Genomic DNA, 19,752 nt, shown 5'->3' with positions numbered 1-19,752 from the left:
GCAACCTTAGCAAATGCTGTAAATTTTAAGTGTAAAATTGGAATCATCAAGGGGAGTCAGGAGTCCCAGTGCCTTGACTCCCCTTTTAACTACCTTACTGGGGATCCTCAGTCCCTTTGGACCTCAAGTTCCTGTCAAGTAATGGAGCTGATATTTGGAAATGCTAGAATTCCACATGGTGGGCACATATCTTTGAAGACAGCTCATCTCTTCTGTTGGTAACTGATTTTCTACCTCTCACCCAACTACAATGGAAACATGAGAGTTTCTTGTTTTTTCACTTGTTTCCTAGGAGTGTCAACTACATCACATCTTGGCTGAGCATTGTAGGGCCAGTTGTTGGGCTAAATCTACCTCTGAGTTATGCCAGAGCAGCTTCTGAGGATGAATGAAATGTCCATCAACAAGGTAAAAAGGAAAGCCCGCATTGAGTGGTTTGCTATGACAAAGACGCTGTTATCTCTGTTACACTTAGGGTCTTCACTGGCCCCATCAAATGTTAAGTCTTCTTTCATCTTTAATAGGCTGAACATGGACTGTTTGTTTAGGTTTTTAGGCAGGGCCCCATCGTTTAGGAAGCATTGGACTTTGCTACAATAACACTCACCCAAACACAGGAGTGGATGGCTTTATTTCAGAATTGTAATAATTCTTTGTTGCTCAGTTAACTTTCTTTTATTCTCTTGAATTTTGTTTTGTTTTTGTTCTTAACTTTCTTCTGTTGGGCCAAAGAACTTAGGAAATTGTAGCGTGAGGGACACCAAAAGTATACTTGGCCAGCCCCGGTTTTAATAGGACAAATACCATGCAACATTTCGACTCACCAAGACTTTGACATGGATTATTTTTTCTATTGGAAGCAAATGTCTGTAGTAACTGATATACTGTATACCTAATCTGGAAGAATTTTTGGTTTGGATTTGCTTGTTTTGTTTTTCATTTTAACTTGCCCAGGGGTTGAAACTAAGACAAAATGTAATTGTCTCTTTAGACAGCCTAGATCGGTGTCTATCAATGAGGAATGTACTTTAGAATCACCTGTGGATCTTTTATGACTATGAATGCTTGGGGCTATCTTCTGAAACAGCCTCACTGGGGTGGTTCTGACCCACCTGCTTCTGGAGAACCTCTGATCTGGACGTACCTTTAGTGTGGCATTTATTTGTATTGTTTTGGTCTCCCAATAGGCCTTTTCCAGTTCTGTATGAGCTCCAGCAAGCCTGACTTACTTCCTACCATTTGTCTGGACTTTGCTCCAGGCCTCCTGGTTGTTAAGAACGTCTAGGAGACATTTGTTCACGAGACAGCCCACTTGGAGGAAGCCATGGGGTGAGGGGGTTATCTACTGGCCGATCACAGTAGACTGTGCCTGCACTTTTAGTCTGTAGGTTCGAGGCTGAGCTCTCACACCGGGAGTGGAAGTAGAGAATGGGTTAATTCAAACTGCTAGAAAAGCTAAAAGTAAATTTTAAAATGCTGAGCTGCACATATTCATGCTGGGATGAGAGCCTGCTTACATGCTTGCTGGGCATTTTGGTATTTACCACTTAACATCTTTTCAACTTCTGCAGGGATTTTCATCACCCACCACCACCCCCCCCCCCCCATCCACTCTCCCTAATGTAAACACAGATTTCTCAGCAAGTCATTTCTCAGACCATGTCATTTCTGGGGTAAAAAAACTAAATAAATTATAATAATGTGTCATCTGGATGATGTACTCGTTTGGAAATATTAGTTACCCTTTGCTATCAGATTCTGAGGGATAGTATCAATCACATAGGGACAATGTTTTTGTTGGTGTCAGTGTTGTTTTCAAGTTAATTTTTTTTGGTCTGCTTGATGAAGACCTTAAAATTCATCAGTGGCAGAAAATAATTCTGAAAAGCTCTTGTAGGTTGTAGAGACCACTCCCCCCAGATAGATATCTCTGCTCAGGCAGCTCCATTTCTTTTCAGAATAGTTTTTGCTTTAAAAAAACTTAATTTTTGATTGATAAAAATTTCCATTTTTAAGAATGCAGCTACATAACAGACTGTTATCCCAACAGTTATAAAACATTAGAAAATATTTTGTTTTGTCAAAGTAACAGCTCTTTCTCTGCAATATGAGGATTTTTCCTCCGGGTTTCTTCTCCAGTTAATATAATGCAAAACCCCTTCAATCAGAAATAGTGCTGGTTAAAGCTACCAAACAGTATCCTAAACTGCTTTTGTGTAGCCTTGGAACAGTTACTTCACCTCCTTGGTCCTCAGCTATGTGATTTGTGAGACCGACTGTAATTCTTGGTCTGTGAAATAGAAGTGTTGAATTCTAGACTGTGAGGTTGGTGAGCTGCCAGCTGTGTGACTTGGGCTAAATTTCCTAATCTCCTTTAGGGTTTTGCCATTTCTATTTTTAAAAAACCCATTAACATCCATCCTACTCACCTACCAAGAGCAGGAAGGAGATCAAAATGCTAAGTCAACCTGAATGTGCTTCATAACCAACACAAGAGTAAGGGTGCCACAAGAGTAAGGGTGATCTGGGATAATTAGCCCCAGCTCCTATCCAGTGTCAGCATACATTCTCCCTCCCTCCCTCCCACCTTGTTTCCCAACACAAATGGGCCCCACCCCCCCATCAAGCAAGTCGTCTCCACCCACATCCTTATCTGAGTGTTGTTCTTGCTGGTTCCCACCTGGAAATGCTTCCTTCTCCATCTCTCTACTCAATTCTCAACCTAGTCTATATAATTCACTCTTACAAAGCCATCTCTGACCACCGTAGCTCCCACTGGTCAACCTCTCACTTCATTACTCACTGCACTTAGTCATAGTAGCATTTAATTTGCTCCCTTTCACTCTGATCGCCTCCTTAATGATGGATAATAAAATAACTTACCCACTTTCTTTGGTATGTTATAAGGTAGCATGCACATGAGAGTTGTTGTCTGCCCTTTGTAAGTGATCCAGGGAAGGCTCTCAGTCTGGGGATTGGGCCAGCAGCTGTGTTGATCATTTGATACTATGGCCTACAGACTGGGGGATAAAAAACCCAAACTAACCATCTTCCTAACACAGATGTATTAAAATAAAGATGTATTAAAGTAAAGGAAGTTAAAACTGGGTTTTTGCATCCATTTTTCCTGAGATACGTATAGTTTTTATTCATACTCTTAAGATATTAGAAAATGGAGATCTGCATTGTCAGAACCAGCTCTTACATAATTCAAACAGCTGATATTCCAGTGAGTTGGGTTTTTTAAGGATTAAAATGTGAGAATAAGAATATGCAACTGTTCAGTCCAGCAGATACCAACTGAGTTTCTCTTGTGTACTTAGCCCGGTGTTAGTGGCCAGGGATGACAAACAGAAAGACATAACCCTGGCTCATAACAATGCCACAGTCCAGTGAAAAACACAGACAAGAAAAAGACTTAGGGACAGTAGGACGTGTGCTGTGGCAAAGGTGTGGAAAGCCAGCGCCCGGGAAGGTTTGCAGAAGAGGAATGTGAGTGGAGCTGCGAAAAATCTAAGATTTAGCCAGGTCAAGAATGGAGGAAAGACCTTGAAGATGCATGGGGAACTGGCAAAGAGTGAGGCTGGCTCAAAGGACTGGGGCCAGGTCTGGAGGAGATTTATTGCCACACTGAGAATTTGTATCTGGCCTAAAAAACAGAAAGAACCACTGAGGGAATGCAAGTAGAAGAGTTGAAATGATCACTCTTGCATTTTGCAAAGATCCTGTATTTTTTAAATGATGATTGTGTATAACTAGTCACACATCTACTTTGTCAGTTTTTATCACAAGCAGGTACTGGCCCACAGGCTCTAGAAGGTAGGAGTGCATAAAGGGCTGGGGGTATGCCAAGGATATTTTTCAGTTTTTACCCAGGACCTTCCAAAACCAAACCTGCCAGTGCCTGGAATGCCTGTTTCCTGGCTGTGTTACCTGGGGCAAGTCACTGCACCTCTCTGAGCCTCTCTTTCCTAATGTATTAAATGGAAGGACGTGTATTAGATCACTAGTTATTAGTTTATGACTAGTATATATGTATATTTTTTATGAAATAGAATATGTCTGGGAAACATTCCCTGTGTTATCTTCTTTACTCTCATGCTACTACACTCACCACACTTCTGATTCTAGATGTGTAAGTTTTTCACACATCAAATGATCCTGCAGTAGCAACTGGTGTCCTGCAATTCAGTTCAGTTCTGATACCATCTGCCTGGAATTAGCACCACAAGACCTCCCCATGTAAGACCCCAGGTTGTCACAAGTCCCAGGTTGTCACCTGTATTTCTGACTGACCAACTATAAACCAAGGTTGCCATGACCTCCTCCTTGGGTTCAGTAATTTGTTAGAATGGCTCATAACATTTAGGGAAACACTTACGTGTACCGGTTGATTATGTAACAAAGGATATGATACAGAATACAGATGAACAGCCAGATGAAGAGCTACGTAGGGCAAGGACTGGAGAGTCCCAGGTGCAGGAGCTTCTGTCCACCTGGAAGCTCTCTCAAACTCGTACTTTTGGGATTTGATGGAAATGTCATCATGAAGGCATGAATGATCACTAACTCTACTTCTAGCCCTTCCCCTCTTCCCAGAGGATGGAGAACAGGTCTGAAAGCCCCAAGCTTCGAATCAGACCTTGGTCTTTCTGGTGACCAGCCCCCACCCTGAAGCTGTTCAAGAGCCCACCAAGAGTCAGCTCCTTATATCAAAAGATACTCCTATCACCCAGGAAATTCCAAGGGATTTAGGAAGTCAGTGTCGGGAGCCAGAATCAAAGACCAAGTATTAGAAGAAATGCTCCTCATGTTCTCATCGCTTAAGAAATCACAAGGGTTTAGGAGCTCTGTGCCAGAACTGGGGGCAGATATATAAGTAAATATATATATTTAAATATTTATATATTCTATTATTTTACAAATATATGGAAAAAATAGGTTGCACATGGTAAGGATATTACTGTTTGGTGAAACTTTGGCTTCAGCTGTATATACATATAATCTGTTTATATGGGTGTGTATTTCTGCGCCTGCATGGAAATATATTTCTAACTCCAGGAAACAGAGATTTGAAAACTAATGGACAAATAAGCTCCCTTCCAATTCTAAGACCCTCTGATTCCCCCCTTATACTGCTGACCAGTAAGTTGCTGAAGGTTGTTCCAGAAGGATATAGGCAGTACTTAACTACTATTGTGCCCATGGAACTGAGCTATTTAAATATGCACATACGTCCTTTTATAGGGCTTGTCTGTAAAAGTGCTTTCACATTTTTATTCTTAAATTTTGTAGTGTTCTTTCAAGCAGTACTGCAGTGTATAAAGCCTTTGCTTTTAACTTTTGTGTTGTCAATAGCGGCACCTAGTGGTAAAAGAGCCCTATTGCAAGTATCCTGTATTCTAAGCTGTTAAAACTGAAAGTGATTTTACAGATCACCAAGTCCCATTTTATACATTATAAAAAACAAACTGGAAACTCACATTTTTTTCCTACCCTGAAATATACTTTACATAAGAATAAATAAATCCTATGTCTGACTTATGATTTCTTGCGTTACTTTGATGCTTTAAAAAAAATTTTTTTTTTATGTTTATTTATTTTTGAGAGAGATAGAGACAGAATGCAAGTGGGTTGGGGCAGAGAGAGAGGGAGACACAGAATCTGAAGCAGGCTCCAGGCTCTGAGCTGTCAGCACAGAGGCTGACGCGGGGCTGGAACTCATGAACTGTGAGATCATGACCTGAGCCAAAGCTGGATGCTCAACCGACTGAGCCACCCAGGTGCCCCAATGCTGTTTTTTTTTTTTTTTAAGTTTATTTATTTATTTTGAGAGAGTCAGAGACAGCACAAGTGGGGGAGGGGCAGAGAGAGAGAGACTCCTAAGCAGGCTCTACACTGCCAGTACAGACCCTGATGCAGGGCTCGGACTCAGGAAACCACAAGATCATGACCTCAGCTGAAACCAAGAGTCATACGGTTAACCAACTGAGCCACCCAGGTGCCCCTGAAGCTTTTCAGTACCCAGAAGTCAGTTACAACTAAGGCAGAAATCTAAGCATACTCTGATAGGTTAATGGGAATTCATAGTTCAGTATATCCACAGCCTTTGGTGCATTATTATTTACACATGCATGCCAGATTGGGGTTTAGCATGGTGCCTGACACATGATAATTACTCAATAAATCTTTGTGGAATATTTGTATATGTGGCCGAATACTGAGGGGGGAAGGCTCCCATGGTCTTTCTGCAGGCACGAGGACCTGGACCTGCTTTCCTCTTTTGGGAACTGCATCCCACTCTTTGCCTTGAGAAGACTTCTTCCCCTGACACCAGCAGCAGAGTAGGATGTGGTCTCCTCCATCCCTTTCTTCAGCAGATTCAAAGAGAGAGAATATCCAGGCCCTTACCTACTTACTAATAGGGAAATGGCTAAATCGAATGTGATGCTGGATAGCAGTTAAGGGGAATGAATTGAATCTCCATCCAATCTCAAAATAGGCAGTTCTCATAAATAGATTGTTGAGTTAAAACAGAAAGCAAAAACTAGATGATAAATATGCAAGCAACTTAACACAACTTATAAAAAATATATACCAATACCACATATTCTTTATAGTACATATACAGTATATGTATGTAAAACCATTAAAAATGATCTAGGACACACACCAAACTTGTAAGAATGGTTACCTCAAACTGGAGAGTGGGAACTTGGATTGGAAGAAATCAAAGACTGGCTCTTTTTGTAATGCTATACTTATCTAGCCTTAGCCTATAAAACTAAAATCCATTTTTATTTATTTATTTTTAATTTTTTTAATGTTTATTTATTTTTGAGAGAGAGAGAGACAGAGATAGAGACAGAATGCAAGTGGGGGAGGAGCAGAAAGAAAGGGAGACACAGAATCTGAAGCAGGCTCCAGGCTCTGAGCTGTCAGCACAGAGCCCAACATGGGGCTTGAACTCACAGACCACAGGATCATGACCTGAGCCAAAGTCAGGCACTTAACCGACTGAACCACCCAGGCACCCCTAAAATTCATTTTTGGAAAAGATTTTTGTCCTAATAAATAACTTGGAAGCCACAGAAACATTTGAAGGCGAACATTTCAAATGTGCTTAAGTGGGAATCACCCATGGATAACTGCAATTAAAATTTTGCTGCATTTCCTCATACTAGTTTGGACATATTTAATTAGGATCATTCCATATATAATTTTACATTCTTATTTTTCCCATATAACATTATATTGACAGCATTATCCCATGTCATTTGATATTCTTTGAAAAATCAACTTACAATGACTAGTATATCTTCTGTATCAAAATGTACCAAATAATTCTATTGGACGTTTAAGTTGTTTCTAATTCTTCTCTGTTTATTTAACATACATCCATTAAGCACATACTTCCTGCGTGGACCTGTGCTAGGGATATAGTGGTCAGTAAGGTAGACAAAGCCCCTCCCTCGGAGATCTAATGCAGTAAGAAATGTGTGCAGAAGCAGTTGCTTTAGGTTATACTGTTACTAAGGGAATGACCAGATCAAAGGATATGAAATGTCTTAAGACTTTTGATTCACGTCCCTAAATTGTTCACTACTAAGGCTATATGATTTACATTCCCAGCAGTAGTCTGTGCTTTACTGTCCCTAAAATCTTTGAAAATAATTTTATTTTACTTTGCTTTTATTACTGAGCTGACCCTTTTTTTCTTTATGTCTTGCTAAATTTTGCATAGATTCTCAGCTTACTTCTTCCTAGTAGGCTATGCATTTCTCAGTGTTGCTAGAGTTAGTTTTCCAGCTTTTTTATTGTCCATTTAATTGCCCCAAATCTCTGTTTTGCTTCCATCAGAGCTGACTGTCCATATACTGGTTCTAATAAAACCAGAAAGCTGGAGTTAAACAATTAGGATATATATATATATATATATATATATATATATATACACACACACACACATATATATATATATATATATATATGTATATATATATATTATATATGAAATTTATTGTCAAATTGGTTTCCATATAACACCCAGTGCTCATCCCAAAAGATGCCCTCTTCAATACCCATCACCCAGCCTCCCCTCCCTCCCACCCCCCATCAACCCTCAGTTTGTTCTCAGTTTTTAAGAGTCTCTTATGCTTTGACTCTCTCCCACTCTAACCTCTTTTTTTTTTTTTCCTTCTCCGCCCCCATGGGTTTCTGTTAAGTTTCTCAGGATCCACATAAGAGTGAAAACATATGGCATCTGTCTTTCTCTGTATGGCTTATTTCACTTAGCATCACACTCTCCAGTTCCATCCATGTTGCTACAAAGGGCCATATTTCGTTCTTTCTCATTGCCATGTAGTACTCCATTGTGTATATAAACCACAATTTCTTTATCCATTCATCAGTTGATGGACATTTAGGCTTTTTCCATAATTTGGCTATTGTTGAGAGTGCTGCTATAAACATTGGGGTACAAGTGCCCCTATGCATCAGCATTCCTGTATCCCTTGGGTAAATTCCAAGCAGTGCTACTGCTGGGTCATAGGGCAGGTCTATGTTTAATTTTTTGAGGAACCTCCACACTGTTTTCCAGAGTGGCTGCACCAGTTTGCATTCCCACCAACAGTGCAAGAGGGTTCCCGTTTCTCCACATCCTCACCAGCATTTATAGTCTCCTGATTTGTTCATTTTAGCCACTCTGACTGGCGTGAGGTGATATCTGAGTGTGTTTTTGATTTGTATTTCCCTGATGAGGAGCGACATTGAGCATCTTTTCATGTGCCTGTTGGCCATCTGGATGTCTTCTTTAGAGAAGTGTCTATTCATGTTTTCTGCCCATTTCTTCACTGGGTTTTTTGTTTTTCGGGTGTGGAGTTTGGTGAGCTCTTTATAGATTTTGGATACTAGCCCTTCGTCTGATATGTCATTTGCAAATATCTTTTCCCATTCCGTTGGTTGCCTTTTAGTTTTGTTGATTGTTTCCTTTGCTGTGCAGAAGCTGCAAAAAATATATATATAATAAACCCTCACATACTTATAGAGCAGAATCAGTAATTACCAAGATTTTTGCCATATTTGCTTCATTTAACCTTTTTTAAACTTTATATTTGCTCAAATAGTTTAAATAAAATTATAGATATTATGTCATTTGTTTTTACAGGTGCATACTGAACATTTTTTATTTGATCTATTCTATCAAGTTTTACTGCAGTCTTACATGTTATAACACCTTTGGGTTCTTATCCTCTGCTTTTACTCCTGAGGTGAGGCTTTGCACCCTTTTTCTGATTATGCCTTTGCCAGTGATATTGGAGAACTTTTCTCTAAAATGGCCCATTGTTCCATGAGGTCAGCTGGTACCATCAAGGCAGAAGGTGAAATGTACATTTTGTAATTTCTGCAGACTGGACAATCCATCCACAGATCCTCACCACATTGGAGACATTTCATCAATGATACCAAACCATAGACAACTTCTTGTGACTGTTCTCAACTGTGATTAAAATGGACAATTTTGTAATATGTGACAAAATCTATTCATTATTATACAGATTTAATAGCTGGTTTCTTGTGAAGGAACCCCTTTAAAAGCCTGAAGAATGTGCAGAACCCATTTTCAGAAAAATGTGTGTGTGTGTGTGTGTGTTTGCATATACACACCCACATAAATCACACCCACCCCTAATATATATCAGAAAATTCTGCACACAGTTGCAGGAGATTCCTAGACTCTCTAAAATCTATGAGACAAATCCTAGATCAAGACACTTGATCAATAAATTGCATTCACAATGGCTTCCGTATTATGTCCTGATCAAGAAAAAGAGGAGTATAGTGACAGAAAAAAAAAAAAACAAAACTACTTAATTATAAATAAGAAAATGTATAAAATACAGAAGGAACAAGATCAACTATTGTATATGGAATTAAGAGTTTTGGGTAAAAAAATGGAACTTACGGAGAACCTAAAGAAGGGGAAAGGGTCTTACTACCTGCAAATACACACAAAACAGAGCATCAAACTATATAGAAAAAATATAAAGACATAATTAAGATTGGATAAATTCACAAAACTGATGGGGAAAAAAGTGATATGACAAAACCACCTATTTCCTATCACTGTTTCCAAAGCAAGTGTTAATAGACAAAACATGTTTCAGCAAGTAGTGTTTCTCTCAACTGTTCTCAGCTGTGATTAAAATGCAATATTACTTAACATGTGGCTTACTTTGCCCACTATTGTACAGATTTAAACATTAGCTGACTGATTAAAAGTGGTAAGGAAGCATAATATATTCATAGCATCTAAACTTACTTGAAAATTTGGGTATGTTCAATATGTCCTACACTTTTAATCCAGACACGTAACTTGACCCCTTGTTTTGTTTCTAATTAACCACAGCAAAAGAGATTTTAGAAAACCAGACTTTAAAAAACAAAACAAAACAACAACAACAAAAAACCTCGTCACCATCAGTAGAGAACAGAATTCATGTCAATATTATCACAAAGAACCAAGCAGATCCTTGGTAGACATGTGGAAAGTACTTTTCTGACTGGAAGATCTGAAAGAGTGATATGGGGCCATCATTTCCTCCTCCCTTCTGAGGGAGCAGCACTCCTTAGCACTAGAATTACTGTTCAAAGCTTCAGGTTGTCTGGGAAGCCGAATGTGTTAAAAGGAAGGGATTCTGATGGTGCTCATCATGTGTGGCTAAAGTTTCAAGGTTCTGTGTGCGAGGGGTCCCCTCATTTTTGAAGTTACACACCACACATGAAAGGCTTGAATGACAACCTGAATGAGGTGGCCACTGGGTGTGTGCATATTTGGAAATGTTGGTTATCTGTGGTCATGTGTCCCTTCAAATGTGTCACTCTAAAAATGACTTTCTCCTAATGAGACATAAAATCATGCGGCTTTAATGTTTTAATGCTTTGGTCTAGAACTCCTGTGGTCATATTATCATGACAATAAGCTTTAGAAATCCACTCATCTTTCTTACATACTAACAAACATAACATCACTTAACCAAATAATATGGACAGTGCTAGAAAGTAAGAATGCTTAGTACAACCTGCTAAGACAATCCCTCAACTGTAATATCATAAGAAATGTGAGTTGAAACTTGAATGATCCATTGAAACAGAGTTTATCGGTTAAAATAAAGATTATACAAGCTGCCGTTAGTGAAAATTTTATCATAATATGTAATTTATGATGTCAGTCTCTTTTCTTGACTGTGCAAAGCTAATAAAGAAACGTTAGCTACTGGGACAACCTTGAAACAGACTGCAGGAGCGTTATCTACAGCATGACTGTTATGACCAAATCCTGCCACCAGACATGTTCCTAGAATGAAACAAAGGGAATTCATACATTTTGTAATAGGACTGCTTGTTTCATCACTTTTGAGATTAGAAAGTTCTTTATATACTTTAGATACAAGTCTTTTGTTGGGTATATGATTTGCAAATATTTTTGGCTTGTCTCTGATATGTATTTTCATCCTTTTTTTTTCTTCTCTTTTTTTGGAGAGGGAGGGAGAGGGGGAGTGGGGGAGGGACAGACAATGGAGAAGGAGAGAGAGAATCTAAGGTAGGCTCCATGCCCAATGCAGAGTCCAACACAGGGCTCGATCTCATGACCGCAAGATCATGACCTAAGCCAAAATCAAGAGTTGGACATTTAACTAAGCCACCAAGGCGCCCCTGTGTTTCCATATTTCCACCCTCTTAACAAGATCTTTCGCAGAATAAAATTTTTAATTTTGAAAAAGGCCAGTGTATTATTTTTTTTTGGTGGAATGTACTTTTGATGTATTGTCTAAGAGCTCTTCACCTAACTGTAAGTCATTAAGGCTTTTCTTCTACAAGTTTTAGTTTTATATTTTACATTCATATTTTGCACTCATATATATGACCCATTTTGAATTAATTTCTGTATAAGGTGTGCAATTTAAGTTGAGGTCTGTTCTTTTTTGCAAATTAAAGTCTATATTGTATACTGTAAAAACTAGCCTTCCTCCATTGAATTGCTTTTGTATCTGTGTCAAAAATCAGTTTGTCTTACTTGTGTCTTTCAATGGATTCTATTTTAGTGATCTGTGTCTACCTCTTCTGTAATACCACACCCTCTTCATTACTGCAGCTATAAACTAAATCTTAAAACTAAGTTTTGTGATTCCTCCACCCTTTATTTCAGTATTTCAGTATTGTTTTAGCTATTCTAGTTCCTTTACCTTTTCATATAAATTTTAGAATTAGCTTTTCTATTTCTACAGGAAAAAAATCTGCTGGGATTTTGCTTAAGTTTTGCACCCAAGGTGAGTGCTTTGTTTCTCTCACCCTACAGCTTACACATGCGGCACAGACCAGGCACACACTTCATGCTGGATTGAAGAAGGGGCAGTGTGGGTCACAAGGTGGTGAGGGATGGGTGAGAGAAATACACAGGAGGCAGAAGGAGCCGTTAAGAAGGAAGCAGATCAAACACTTGGGGTTTGAGGTATATGAGGTGGATTTGTGTCTGTCAGTCATTTAGCTATTGAACAGGCATCCCTGGTGCACCCAGCAGACAAGAGTGAGCCACTGTCACAGAATGTCTTAACTCCCAGGTGTCTTCTCTATAGACTTGGCCGAGGTCTCAACATGGCAGAAAAAAGGACACACTGCAGAGGGGTGGGTAGGTGTCAGTGCCACCCGCCTTCTCACCTTCCCCAAGCCTCCTCCCTCCTGCACTGCCAGGCAGCACCTCCCAGCTCCCTACACTGCACCTGACCACAGGGATGAGATCTTGTGGCCCTTGGTGGCTTCTTGTGGTTCAGGCCGGGTAGACAAGACCCAGAGATCTCCCTGGTTGGGCCAGTATGTCAACTGGAAAGCATCTGGTCAGCCTTGGAGAATGACTTAGTGGATACCTATGCAACTACACACATTAGTAAACCCTGAAATAGAAATCAAGGATAGCCCATCTTGTCTTATTACCACATATAAATGTATCAAATTAATATGTGTACTTATTAAATTTACACAATTTAAATGTCAGACTTTGTGTTTCAGTAAAAAAAAAAAAAAAAAAGCCACTCCCCATTCTTGTGGAAAGACAAATCACACAATCATTTGTGACAAGCATAAACACAAGTGTGATGTGTGATGTATTTGGGAATCAATGAGGTCTGAGGTGGGAGAAGCAGCAGGTGGAATGTGAGGGGTCTCCTGAAACTGCCTGGGAAATTCAAGTTTGAGCAAGGCAGAGTTCATTGCTGCTGGAGGAGGAAAGGACCAGACAAAACACCGATCTGCTATACTGTGGAAAGGACCATGGTTTTGGTCTTATGGGAAATTGAAAGCCAAAGAATTTTCATTTTCCAAGATCCTAAACATAACCTAACACTAGGCTATATTCAAAGAGCAAATTAATTCACATTTACTAATGCTGCCAACAGCAGTTCCTCCGATAAAATTTGAGAAAGCTAATAAGCTTCATTTTAGACAGGAGATTTTATTATTTTTCTCCTATGGAAATTTTGAAACAAGAGTTAAGGACACTACCAAGAAACAAACTTTTGAGAGAAAAGAGCGAGCGCACGAGAAGGGACAGAGAGGGAGATACAGAATCCGAATCAGGCTCCAGGCTGAGCTGTCAGCAGAGTCTGACCTGGGGCTCAAACCATAAACTGTGAGATCCATGAGCTGAGCTGAAGTTGGCTGCTTAACAGACTGCGCCATGCTGCAAGAAAAAAACTCAAAAAACTCTTAACTACTGAAAACAAACTAATGGTTACCACAGGCAGTAGGGGGTAGAATAGGTGAAGTGATAGGGATTAAGGAGTCCATTTGTGAGAAGCACCAGGTAATGTATGGAAGTGTTGAATCATTAGACTGTACACCTGAAATTAAGAGAACACTGTATGTTAACTATACCGGAATAAAAATCCGAAAGAATGGACAAAAAAATCCCATGTACCCAATACCCAATCTCAATTATCAAGCTACATTCCTTCTAGATCATTTCTAACTGATCACTTCTACTTTGTACCATGAAATAAACCTCAAGGTCAAACTATCAGTTACTGACAGTCAGTACAAAGAACATTTAGGTTAATCATTCTATAGTTCAACATTCTTGCTTTTAAGTATTTTTCTTTTGATTTTTACAATCATTTTTAGAGAGAGAAAATCTTAAGCAGGCTCCATGCTCAGTGTGGAGGTTGATGCAATGTGGGGCTCGATCCCATGACCTGAGCTGAAATCAACTGAGCCACCCAGGAGCCCCAAACAAGTTTTTCTTCTATGTCTCAATTTGCCAGGCATACACTTCCACTCAATAATCTAGTGACTTTCTTGCTGTCATAAACAGAATTACAACATGGATTGCGAACCTTTAGATACTCAAACACCAGAGCAAGGAGTAACTTGAGGGTGTTTATCATACTGGGTCCCCAGGGAGATGGATCTCAGAAAGTACACTGCTAGGGTTTCCCGACATGATTCCTGCTTTAAGTGCAGTTAGTTTTTGAAGCCCTCTCTCTATACAGGAACTGAACATTTATTCCACAGAGAGTAGAAAAAACTATGAATCCCATTTACTGTAGAGAATCCTGAATTAATGGTATTCCCATTCTCCTTAAATGGAAAGGTATATACTGCATCTCTATACTAAGGAAAATAAGACACAAAACATTTTTGGTATATGAAAATTTATTGTCACGTTTTCCTCATCAAAACTTAAGATCTTGGTCTTTCCTTCTTGCCTTTGTATAAGGCCAAAAGAGAGACATTGGCTACTTTGACGACCTTAAAGCGAACTCCAGGAATGTCACCAACAGCATGACCTTTGCGACCAAATCCAGCAACCAGAACCTCATCGTTTTCCTAGAATAAAATCAACAGTTTACTTCCAGTGTGAGTGGCAATCACTAAAAATACCCATTCTTCATATAAAAAACCGGGCAAAACCATCTCAAAAACAGAAGCAACAGCAGACTAACACACTTACCTCAATAAAATTCAAACAACCATCATTGGGTACAAAGGCGGTGATTTTCTTGCCATTCTTGATCAGCTGGACCCTGACACACTTCCTGATGGCAGAATTTGGCTGTTTGGCTTCAACCCCTCTAAGACATAAAGAGCAAAACAGTGAGGTGCCTTTCTGAGAAGGCATACATTTTAGTTTGTTAGGCAGAGAATTCATTAGACATTATGCTCTTTCCACCTAGTCGGTCTAATCCTAAATTGGTTAACTCCTGTGATTTCAACCAAGCTTTTCCTCAGGGAAAATCTCTGGGCCCTTACCAGTTGTAAAAAATATGAATCAAAAATAAGAGGTACAAAGACTACTGACTGGCAGTGCATTGATTAGTGCCTTAAAAATTATCATTTTGTAAAGTCAACCTTCATGCAACTCAACCTCAGATTTGCAACCTCAGGCAAGAAACTTCTCTTTACCCTAATTGTCCCAACTAGAAAGATGTGATTGCTAAGAATAAAATGGTTGAGTGGCAATTACTTAAGACAGCTCATCCCTTCATTGTTACTACCCACCCCCCTCCAATGCTATCCCTAAGCGATTCAAAACCCTTAGTTACCTAACCCCTAAGCCCTCACGTTACCAACTTCCAGACAAATATTCTACCCAAACACTTTAGAATTTGTATCTAAAATTAACAACTTCAGATGTATTTGTTTCGCGTTACCATAGTAAAAGAAACCTTGAAGAAAAAGTGTGGACTTTCACTTACACTTTTTCCAGCACAATTCCTTTCGCATGGGAAGCGCCTCCAAAAGGGTTGGCCTTCAGGGCTGTGCCCAAATGGGCTTTCTTGTACTGTTTATCATGCCACTTCTGATCTCGTCGGTGGCTACGGAGCTTCCTGGCAGTACGAAGACCACGACACTTGCCTAAAATTCAAAATCCTATGAGTTCTTCCGCAAGCACTCCAGTCATTTTACATCTTCTAAAACCCTAGCCTCACCTGGACTACAAGCCAACAGGCTCTTTCATTACAATGTAGCACATGGTCTAAACCTCAACCTCAAAGGATCCCTCGGACCAACAAAGGGGCGAACACAAGTACTCCGATTGGTGCGTTTTCCCAAAGGAATGAGCCCCTTGTCAAGTTCCAGAGCGGCACCGGCTACCCAACGCCGGTCGGTAAGGCGAGCTCCGCGGCCTCCACGCCGCATGGGCTCCTTCCGCACCCGGCCATGTGCCTGCCACAGCAGCGCTTCCCCGGCCTTCCCCAGCGGGCCTTCCGGTAGCGTCCTCACCGTTCTGTCTCTATTCTCCCGCCCGTCCCCGAGCCCCCGAGTTCAGCTTGCAGGCCCCTCAGCCCAAACCCGGACAGCTCACCCATCCTGCCAGCACCACGGGCCCGAGCAAAAGAGGGAAGGCGCACAGGAAGGAGCCACAAGCCACTGCGAACAAGCTCCGCCCAGCCAAGGACCCAAGCAACTGTCTGCGCAGTGCCTGATCCGAAGCTGGCACCCTTTGAAAATGACAAGTTTGCACCACTTTCCAGAATCTGAGTTTTATTCAGTTTGTGTGAAATTCTGAACCACCTAACTTGCATTGCTGTTTATTTCGTTTTATGTCAAGGCTGGAGACAGAAGGAAAGTGGACTACCAATCCCAGAACTCTTTGCATTGAGACTCCCTGGAGGCGCCGGTGCTCTTGGCAAACCCAGGAAGGGGCGGGATTTAGTGGAGTTGAGTCGGACTAAAGGGAGGTACCTGGTTTGTGGCTGTTTGTGGTAGAGTGGAGGCCTTAACGCTTGTAGTTTGGAAAGTTAGACCTCTGAGCCTTAAACCCTACTCTAGCAGCATCGTAAATTGGAAAAAAAAAAAAAAAAATCAGTGAAGCCATGTATTGTAAAACCGACATTTGGAAGTAGACCAAGCCTTAAAACAAAACCTGTCACTTAACTGATGCCATTTTAGGTGATTCATTTAACTTTTTTTTTTTTTTTTTTTTTTTTTTTTTTTTTTTAAATTTTTTTTAACGTTTATTTATTTTTGAGACAGAGAGAGACAGAACAGAGCATGAATGGGGGAGGGTCAGAGAGAGGGAGACACAGAATCCGAAACAGGCTCCAGGCTCTGAGCTGTCAGCACAGAGTCCGACGCGGGGCTTGAACTCACGGACCGTGAGATCATGACCTGAGCTGAAGTCGGCTGCTTAACCGACTGAGCCACCCAGGGGCCCCTCATTTAACTTTTTAAACTTAAGGTTCTCCTGTAGAATGAAATAGATTTGAGAGATCTCTGGGATGTTGGTTCATTACACAATTATTCTTAAAGTTGTTTTCTTCGTGCTAGGCATTAGTACAGGAGAGTTATCTGTTCTTAAAAAAAATTATTTTCCAGGTGCAAGAAAGCAGAAATAATATATAAGTGTATTTAAAGATAAATGGGAAAGTTTTTTTTTGCAGTTTATTATTTTTTTGAGAGAGTTTTTGAGAGAGAGAGGGAGAGATGCGGGAGAGGAGCAGAGGGAGAGAGAGTGAATCCCAACCAGGCTCCGTGCTGTGAGCCGGAAGCCCCCACCACCATCATGATATTAGGAATCCTTAGATCATTGCCTGAGCCCAAATAGGTGCTTAAACGACTGAGCCACCCAGGCACTCCTAAGTGGGAAAGTTTTAAATACTGATAAGTGTTCTAGAGGATATAAAGTTCGTCAGGTGGTGGTGACTTGGGGATGGGGGTGGCTACTCTGGAATGGGTTTAAGAAGCCATCTCTGTGGATATTACATGTGAACTGAGATCCTAAGGAAAAGGAACCAGTTAGACAAAGTATATGGGGTGGAGCATTCAGGAAAAGGGGCTCTCAATGAGGAGAATGAGAGGGGGCACTTTTTCAGAACTGAAGAATCAAGGAGGGGGAACTCAGTGAGTGAGGACTAGTGTGGCACTGGACGAAGTCTAAGGTGCACAGGAAATTGTGAAGCCTGTAGATCCTGGTAAAGGCTTTGTTTACTCTTTGTGTGACTGAATGCCATTGAAAAGTTTTGAGCAGGGGAGTAATGATAGGATATTACAGGTTTGATCCTATAAAAATATAGGATCACTTATATAAAAAACTGTAAGAGATGAATCTGTGAGACCATTTGGGAGGGTGTTATAATAGTCCAGTTGAGACATGTAATGATAGCTTGGACTGTCAGTGAAGGTGGTAAAAAGTGTTGGATTAGATACACTGATGGTTGAGCCGGCGAGATTTGCTGAAGACTGTAGGATGTCAGAGAGGAATTATGATTTTCAACCTGAGCAACTGGGTGATTTGTGGTGTTCTTTATTAAGTGGGATATTTTGGGAGAGGAACAGATTTAGAAGGGGAAGTTAAGAGTTCAGTTATCAATGTGTCAGTTTGAGATGCCTTTTGGACCTCTAGGTAGGTATGGGAGGTAGGTAGTTGGATACATGTGGGGGAGTTCAAGGGAATTATCAGTGAGTGAATAGACAGTATTGAAAGCCATAGCCGTAAGTAATATCACTTAGGGAATGACTGTAGTTAGAACAGAGAAAGGTTGGAGACCTGAGCCTTGGGCACACTAAAACTTAGGATACAAAAGGGAGGTGAAGCAAAATAGCCTGAAGAGTGGCCGATTCTGTACTCTCATCAAAGCCAAGTTAAGTAGAAGTGAGCAAGTGTGAAAGGAAAGTAAGATGAGGACTGAGAATTATGCACTTGGCAATGTGGAGGATTTTAGTGATTTTGTTAAGTGGGGTTCCCATGGAGTTGCAAAGATGTAAGCCTGATCTGGATTGGAGCCAAGACAATACGGGAAATAAAATAGTGTAGACAGAAGTTATTGACATATTTTTGGAGAGCATATTTCTATAATGTGCAGAGAAAAGGGGTTCTGTCTGGAGGAGGATGTGGAGTGAGGATGAGTTTGTTTAAGATGGCAGACTGTATGACATTTTTGTAGGGGATTGTTCCAATAGAGAAGAAAAATGGATAGTTCATTAGAGGAAGGGGATAATTGCGTGAACAAGTCCTTGGGGAAACTAGAAGGGTCCCCAAGTGGAGGAATTGACCTTAGGAATAATAACAATTTATCTATAGAAATAGAGAAGGCAGACTATAGGGGTACCACTACAAGTAAATTGGAAGATTTGTTGGTGGGAAAATGTGGAACTTCTCTTTTGATCGCTGTTTCCTTACTGAAACCAGTAAGGTCATCAGTACAGAGGAAGAGCAGGGAAAAGACATTAGAGGAGAGAGGATAGAGTATGAAATCATCATCTAGAATAACACTACTAGTGTTAAATAATACTATGTGCCACATACTGTTTTAGGTGACTTATATTTATCAACTTACTTAATTCTAATAACACTAAAATGTAAACACTTTTATTATACCTGTTATACTGAGGGATAGTGCCTTAGTCGTTTCAGGCTACTATAATGAAATACTATAGGCTGAGTGACTTATAAAATAACAGAAATTTATTTCTTACAGTTCTGGAGATTGGGAAGTCCAAGATAAAGGTGCTGGCAGATTTGGTATCTAAAGAAATACTATAGACTGGGTGGCTTATAAATGACAAATTTATTTCTTACAGTTTTGGAGATTGGGAAATCCAAGATCAAGGTGCTGGCAGATTTGGTATCTAGTGAGAGCTCATTTCTTGATCCATCCCTTTTTAATATAACCTCAAATAGCAGAAGGGCGAATGTAGCTCTCAGGGCGGGGAGGTCTGTTTTATTTATTTGCATATTTTTTCCAGTTTTATTGA

At 40.2% G+C, this 19,752-nt stretch overlaps 3 protein-coding genes across 11 annotated transcripts in view; 2 read left to right on the top strand and 1 right to left on the bottom strand.

The window, feature by feature from the left end:
- ATG10 (autophagy related 10) overlaps positions 1–12,329 on the top strand; it is a 270,304-nt gene extending 257,975 nt beyond the window's left edge. For 4 of the 9 annotated variants that reach the window (XM_060637770.3, XM_060637771.3, XM_078448381.1 and 1 more), the window contains one exon: positions 293–3,107. In XM_060637770.3, coding sequence (XP_060493753.2) covers positions 293–392 — 100 coding nt within the window. In that variant the 3' untranslated portion in view covers positions 393–3,107. Of the gene's footprint in view, positions 1–292; positions 3,108–3,323; positions 5,545–9,166; positions 12,196–12,287 lie in introns of those variants that run through there. The other 5 variants (XR_013556212.2, XM_060637763.2, XM_060637759.3 and 2 more) reach the window with 5 other exon arrangements.
- A 2,347-nt stretch (positions 12,330–14,676) lies between these two features.
- RPS23 (ribosomal protein S23) lies at positions 14,677–16,582 on the bottom strand. The gene is made up of 4 exons (XM_060637773.3): positions 16,361–16,582; positions 15,750–15,909; positions 15,005–15,125; positions 14,677–14,880 (listed from the first exon to the last, which is right to left on the bottom strand). The coding sequence occupies exons 1-4, from the start codon at positions 16,578–16,580 to the stop codon at positions 14,734–14,736; spliced, it is 648 nt and encodes a 215-aa protein (XP_060493756.3). The 5' UTR covers positions 16,581–16,582; the 3' UTR covers positions 14,677–14,733.
- Positions 16,482–19,752, top strand: part of LOC132680399 (V-type proton ATPase subunit S1-like protein) — a 39,950-nt gene continuing 36,679 nt past the window's right edge. The window contains exon 1 of the mRNA XM_078448380.2: positions 16,482–16,947. The gene's annotated coding sequence lies outside the window, so the exon portion shown is untranslated. The remainder of the gene's footprint in view (positions 16,948–19,752) is intronic.

Source organism: Panthera onca, chromosome A1 (assembly GCF_046562875.1).
Source record: "Panthera onca isolate mPanOnc1 chromosome A1, mPanOnc1 haplotype 2, whole genome shotgun sequence".
Classification (NCBI taxonomy): domain Eukaryota; kingdom Metazoa; phylum Chordata; class Mammalia; order Carnivora; family Felidae; genus Panthera; species Panthera onca.
This window is presented reverse-complemented; position numbering and strand designations above follow the sequence as displayed.

Excerpts from the sequence above, each read along its gene's own strand:
- RPS23 (XM_060637773.3), bottom strand. The coding sequence starts at position 16,580 with ATGCAAGTTAGGTGGTTCAGAATTTCACACAAACTGAATAAAACTCAG. Across the intron at positions 15,126-15,749 it reads GGAATTGTGCTGGAAAAAGT|AGGGGTTGAAGCCAAACAGC; the intron begins GTAAGTGAAAGT and ends TTTATGTCTTAG. Across the intron at positions 14,881-15,004 it reads GTTGTTTGAATTTTATTGAG|GAAAACGATGAGGTTCTGGT; the intron begins GTAAGTGTGTTA and ends ATTTTATTCTAG.